We start from the raw sequence: 6,981 nt of genomic DNA on the forward strand, positions 1-6,981 counted from the left end.
TGCTGCCAGTTGCTATCACACTTGGCGGATCGGCGTGGAAGGATCCTTTCTTCTGTCTGATGTCTGAGGTGGTATCTTAGAAACCGGACCACCGTCACCGGAGATGGGATGTGGCGTGGTGATGAATACCGGGGGCTCAATCAATGACGGCCGTGCCGTTGGAAGAAGTCCTCCGATAGTGAACTGACTGTTTGTATGGACCACTCCAAACACACCCACACACACAATGACACATCGAAAGGACGAGGTCTCGTTAGCGGCGATCTGTCGGGGGTGTAGTGTGGGGGCGGAACAATTGGCGTTGGCGTGCGGTATGGTTTTTTATCCCTTCAACACGGCAGTCCGCTTCCATCTGCTGCTTTGCGGCATTGTGGTTGACATCTAGCCCGTAGTCCGTGACTGCACAATATACGGGAAGGATACGTTCATATACATATGCATTAACAGAAGCTACATCGAATTCATGAATCGTCGGTGCAACCGACGGCAGCGTTTCGTAGCCTCTTGCAAACACTTGCAAGATAATGCTCATCGCAAATAACGACAAGGACATGCACACGCTCCTTTGCCGGCCCATTGCTCGTGTTGCGGGCGGCCAACCAAAGGCCATCCACTGCAGCCACACTGCTGATGCAATGATAATAATAGAGTGCAAAAGGAAAGTGTACAGAGCGCTCGGTTGTGGAAGGCTCGTAAAATTTTAAACATCATTTGCCCTGTGCAACGAAAGTTTGTGGCGTGGAGGGCAACTTAAAGATGCCTAGCGAGGTTGCAAGCAGTCGGTGGAATAGAAATCTTTTTGATTTGACAATGAATCTTTAAGGATATCTACGTTATGCAATGGGACGTACGTACGGTTGTTGTCGGCAATAAGATTATACCAGAAAGGTAATCCTATTACCTGCTTTCTACAGATTACAAAGATACGTTTATCACATTATCTAAAAAATCAGCATGATACAAAAAAGTTACACCGATTATGGTTATACTTCAATGCTTTACTATTTATTAGCAGTATCGAAACCGTGTCGAAGAATAACGGAACAAATTGCAACTCATAAATTCTTATCACTATTCGCAAACGCAACAGGAAGTGGTTTGACTAACATTTTACAATTTTGTATTAAATCCTCATCCCATTTATCCTTTTTCCGTTTGTCCAAACAACCATCTTCATAGTGTGGCCTAGCTGCTTATCGTGCGTAGTGCAGACTTAGATCGATAAATATTTACCATGCGGTAATCACAGTCTCCCAGGACATTCGTTAATGTTGGTTTGCATACGAAATGTTTGGAAACTTCTCATCCCCCGGTGCTAGGGTAGATTGCAAACTTTGAACTCGTTTCCGGTGCCGAATTTACGGACAAGTCCGTGTTATCCTTTCTTCCTTGACAGCACCATCAATACGTTTGAGTTATCACTGTACTAGTCGCGTTAAGATTGCCTAACCAAATATGCTGGCTATTCTGGGTCCATCGATAAAGTCTCTAACATATTAGCGCCGTTAAGCATCGCTGCCTAGCCACAATAGGTTCGATAGTTTAGTGCTTTAGCAGCTGTCGAAAACGGCAGAAAGATTCGGGTTCTATCTTAGCTACGCTTTTAACAGTTTGTCATTAAGATGAGTATCGGGGGCTTTTCAAAGTGCAAAAATGTCCGAACAAAAAGGTTTGACAAGGGTATGTTTTTAACGAAACTCATGACCACGATAGATGTCAAAGATCATTCGTTTGCTCATTTCCATGTAACTCTTACCACAATACTCCGAGCAATTGTATATTCTCTAGGAGGAAATGTAGGTCACGGTTTAGGTTTTTGTTTTCACTATACCACCACTTCGAAATGACCGGCCGAAAGGCAAACTGTTGCCAAAAGAAAATTCTGTTTTAGAAATATGTTTTGGGTGGCGTAGCGGACAACGCTACATTGAGTACTATTTGCAAAAGCCCCAATAGTGCATTGTTGAACGATTGAACCAGGTAATATAATGGGTTTTGAGGAAATGTATGCAAATGTTTGTGACTCTGTGTTAAATAAGTTGCTTTTACCATAAAAAACTTAAAGCCGGCTCGGTTATAAAAACAATTTAAATTAGAATACCATTGGTACGGGATTGCAAACACTTACTGTAACCGTGGTAGTCTTGAATATTGGCTCACGTAATCAGCGGTGATGCTATCACCATCACTCGCTCCTGGTTTTGTTATTCAGTAGCTAAGCTAATATTCCACTTATTTCACTTCAATTCAATTTGTAGCACAAAACACATTTTCGCTATCCAATCCGAATACGGTGGCTGTTTTTGGGATCCATGTAAAACCTCACTATTGTACAAAATTTCACAATTTGTTTTGCTCTTTAAGATTCCTCCCAACTAGAAAAAATGTACTTCTGCAATTTCTTTCAGTTTTTTAGAGACCACACTTGAGCATTTCCGCACATAATCTATGAATATCCTTGCAGTAAAACGTACATTTCACTGATGTCGGAGTGGAACCAACCCTAGACGGCCATTTTTAGTGGCAAAATATCTAGCATTGTTTTGACGAGCAGCGTAGAGACAGAACACGGACACCGGACTGACGAAAACTAGCTCTGTTTTCCGTGCACTGTTACGCCAGTCTGAGTGCGTGTTGGTGTGTGACATAACGATACTACATACTTTCGTCACCCACACCAACGCGCAATCAGTCGTGTCCTGTGAGGGAAACCGTTTGGGGAAACGGATAGCGCAAGGTTGTCACCGTTATTTTTCACTTTTTTGCAGTTATACTACTTCTTGTGCTTGATACAAAACTTAATTTTTGTATGCATCACTAGTGCTGTGTATCCTTTTTCATAAGAATGCGAAGGATCATTTCAACACGTGCCACTTGTCATTGTGAGCAGGATGGCAGGTGGTATGTTTATGTTGGGCTGCGCATGTGCTGTAGCAGTTTTTATATGGAGATTACTTACACCCTTACACCTTGTTGACAACTTATTGGCTTTGAATAAAGGATACGGCATTTGTCAGGTTTGGATTTAATTTTTCATAATTGGTTGAAGCAACCGAAACAAAACAATTGTCATATAAAGTCAATTGTCCCTTGTTTTAATTTTAACGATACCTGTGTTTGCTCCATCATAACAACTCGGAAGCATTTTACAGTCGTACATAAAATTAACAAACTCTTAATAACTACTTTACTAACATAAAGTAGAGTAGAGAGCAGACAAACAATAGCTATTTAGTTAGTTATTGGGTCATTAAAAATAATGAAACAAATACGTATGTTTTGAAAAAGAAAAAAGAACACCAGTATACTACAATGACAAAGTTAAAGATATTTTTGTACATTACTTTTTATTATTATAATAAATACTTTTTATAAAATTTCATTGTAAATCTTGAAATAATCGTAGACATATCAATTATGGATGTGTTTCGTAATGTGGAAATAAGTTTTCGATCCCGTTATACGACATATAAATGATGTTTTAGAGAAACTTGAGGAACGCAGATTTCTGTGGAACGCATTATTCGCGAGTCTCGGGTATCCACTGTATGACTCAAGCTTAATGTAGCATGATTACAGAAAATCCATGCGAAACGTAATCAACCGTAAGGTGCACATGACCATCAAAGTGTGGAATTGTATCCACGTGTGCGACATTTGTGAAATATTTCAACCAGTACTTCTTCTACCTGACCCTAGGTGGCGTTGTAGTGAAAAACAACGAAATAGCTCTTAGGGCTCAATCAATTATTACGCAACGGGGGGTTTAACTTCTTGTTACGCAACATATAATAAGATTTAACATTCCCGCTTCATAGTGTATGTAAAATTATCTTATTTTAAGGACTTTTATACTAATTCCATGTTTACTATCTACTTGTTGATGTTTAAAGGTTTACCCATTGATACCTTCTGAAGTCCACTCAATTCGCGTTTTTGGATTCAAGAGGGTGGATACAGTTTACATCCTAAGACACATAACAAGCATCGTCGACTCATAAAAAAGCATTGAGCTTGAAAAGCGCTAAACAGTCTCAGAAACGTCTTCCGCTTAAGTAAATGCAGTATTAATTTTAAAATCTACTGGCATATAACCAAATTTATGATGATGCATACAACCCATCCGCTTTAAAAAAAACTTCAGTCTTTATCATACATCTGTTCATTACTCAATATCATTTAGTTCTCAAACGATCATTCTTGGAACAATCAATTTGCGATAACTAGAACATGCGGCATGATGATCGGTGCTTGCATGGCCGTGTTCGAAGCCAGCATACCAGCTAAAATAGATGATTTCAATGGTGCTGTAGCGTTCACGCTACTAGTGCTAGAGAAACAAGAAAATGAAAACGGATCATCTCCGGGTACTTGAGATATGCTCATTCGAGCTCCAAAAAATTGTATAAAAGAATAAAAAAAAATTAGTTTTAACATTAGAAGGTTTTGGCAAGTCTAAGTGATAAGATCTTCAACACGACACAATAAAAGAAATATCTCCACTTAAGTGCTGAGTTCCAGTGAGTGTTAAATGACATAAATGGAGTCACTAAAACTACTTTACCAAAAAATGTAATTATACAATTGTTTAGTTTTTTTAGAATCTTCAAATTTGTGTTTATCAAAAAACCGGTTTGTTACAAATGTGAATAATGAGAAATAATGAGAATAATGAGAATGAACAGAAGACAACCACTCAAAAGAATAGCTGCCAGTGCTGATAGTTCTGATAAATATTTTATGCATGAATTTTTGTTCCTAGTACGCTTTATCGATTTCGCTAGATACTAGGTAATATAAGCAAACGAGCTTCTTTAGCTTTTGTTAGGTGGACGATGGGAAATGTTTCTATGTTTAGGATCTGTGGTAATCGAGGACTTGGACTTGGACAAAGAGTCTTCCGAAAATTGTTATCTTCATCCAGAATTTGGCCTTGGTGTAGTTTACCTTATATTGATGAAATATACGGACTCTCTGAACACGAACATTGTTAATGAAGTATCGTATGCAGTATACTTGCTGTATAGATTGAAGAAGGTAGAGTAGACTAGAGTAGACTAGAGTAGAGTAGAGCGTGATAGTTGATTTGTCGTACTGGTGAAAACCAGTACACCGTTTTGCTTGACTTACGTTAGTCTTATAGGATTATGGAGCGATTTTTATTATCTAGTTATCGATTTATCAACATTGAAATAAATTATAAGCATTAGATTACCAAATAAATCGGTGACAATTTCGAGACGAGCACAGCTGTGAGCGTACAGCGTTGATACAGCTGTTTTTAATTAAACACAACTCATTATTTGGGGGGTTCTGGAGGTGTATTCGTAGTGGCGCTGCCCTACGACAGGACCGGTTCAAAATCCCATCTGAACCAATCCCCGAAAGCAAGGACTGACAGCTAGGCTACGTAGTAAAACAATTTTAATTTCTTGTTGCCGATATGGTAGGCATACCTAGTAGGCGTTACGAAGGAAGAAGAAGTCTTCATTATCGCTGACGTTTAGAATTTCGTGTTCAAGCAACCTTAGTATAAAGAAGAACGAAGAAATTTTGAAGAGAAAGGTGGACAAATATGACACATTTGATGACGATGATAATTCACAGACAAACATTGTTAGTGGCGTTGAGAAGAGCTCTTGTGCTGTTTGGAAAGTTATTTCAATTGCTCTTACCGAGCTGAATAAAATCTATTGGCGGACTGGATTTGTCTCGCAGGGCCTCGCTTGCCGACCCCTGATCTAACGTGTACATCCCCCAGTCGCTCTCCAGGCGATATAATCTTATCAGTAAATCTTATGCTTTGAGCCGATAATTTGATAACCGGTTTTAGCGTACCTTCAGGGCCGTGCGGTCTTTATTCATAGACGGTTGAAACAGTTGATAGTGACGAGTCATGGACAAATACGAGGAGAACATTTTACGGCTAAACAAAAAAATTCGTGATTTAATTACTCAACTAGACAGTTGTGGGTGCAACAAGCTTCTAGTCTCTTAAAGTACAGTGCAATACAATACCAATGCTGGTTTTATTTCAGCGGATACAAAAAATCGCAAACTACAACAAGAGAACAGTGTGCTAGTGGAGGATGTTGCCAACTTCCGTGTACAATATGCAATGGCCGAGGAGGGACGCCTGCGATGCAAGACGGTGCTAGAAAAGGAAATCATTAGAAACGCGGAGCAGTACGAGGCGCATGCTTTACTCAAGAAACGTTACAATGATCTTATACACGAGTACATTGTGCAAAACCAGAAACTGAAATCCTACGAGCAGAGCGCGAAAGAAGCGAAACAATCGAGAGCGAAGAGGAAACAGGTTCCAGTGGAAATTATCGGTAAGTATCAGGGCAGTGGTAACAGAAAATCGTACAACCACGTGGAAATTTAGTAAAGATCATGTGCCTCAATTGCTCCATTCATAGGTAATCTCTCTGACATAGGAAAACCCAAAGCCTTGGAGGACAAAGTCGCTACTCTCGAACATAGGTGCGGTGCTTTGGAAAAGGAACTCTACAAAGCCTATGACACAATTGATGATTTAGAGTTCGAGTTAGAATCGGTAAAGGCAAATGTGCTATTTTCAACATTTTTACTGAAAAGTCTAATGAAGGCACTTTCTTCTAGATTGACCATCTTGAAACAACTAACGCACGGTTGGAGCGCCAAGTGAAAAAATTGAATGCTCAGTTGGATTTATGCCGTTGCGAACCACTGACACCTGTCAGCGCTAACATTGTAACCTCATCCTTGAATCAAGCTACATTGTAAGCTACTTTATTTAAACATACAATCTGAGGGCGTACTAATCATTATCCAGCTTGAGTTTTATATCACTCATCAAATTTTTATTGTATTTCTGTTTCTACTAAAAGCTTTCCATTTGAGAGTGCACAAGCCACCCAACAAACCACAACAGACGAAGGATCTGAGGTAAGCAAAGCCTTCCTTTGACACCCATTGAATACTCCATTCGCCAAT

At 39.5% G+C, this 6,981-nt stretch overlaps 1 protein-coding gene across 1 annotated transcript; it reads left to right on the forward strand.

Annotated features, from left to right (window-relative positions):
* The first annotated feature begins 5,896 nt into the window (after positions 1 to 5,896).
* Positions 5,897 to 6,771, forward strand: LOC128714954 (myosin-13). Its single transcript, XM_053809836.1, has 4 exons — positions 5,897 to 5,969; positions 6,039 to 6,338; positions 6,426 to 6,562; positions 6,628 to 6,771. Exons 1-4 carry the CDS (start codon positions 5,897 to 5,899, stop codon positions 6,769 to 6,771), a joined length of 654 nt encoding a protein of 217 aa, XP_053665811.1.
* The last annotated feature ends 210 nt before the right edge of the window (positions 6,772 to 6,981 follow it).

The sequence above is a fragment of the Anopheles marshallii genome, chromosome 3 (genome assembly GCF_943734725.1).
Source record: "Anopheles marshallii chromosome 3, idAnoMarsDA_429_01, whole genome shotgun sequence".
In the NCBI taxonomy this organism is placed as follows: domain Eukaryota; kingdom Metazoa; phylum Arthropoda; class Insecta; order Diptera; family Culicidae; genus Anopheles; species Anopheles marshallii.

Bases quoted from the DNA above. Each gene is read 5' to 3' on its own strand.
- LOC128714954 (XM_053809836.1), top strand. From the start codon at position 5,897: ATGGACAAATACGAGGAGAACATTTTACGGCTAAACAAAAAAATTCGT. The intron at 6,339-6,425 runs GTAAGTATCAGG...CTCCATTCATAG, and splicing joins GGTTCCAGTGGAAATTATCG to GTAATCTCTCTGACATAGGA. The intron at 6,563-6,627 runs GTAAAGGCAAAT...ACTTTCTTCTAG, and splicing joins TAGAGTTCGAGTTAGAATCG to ATTGACCATCTTGAAACAAC.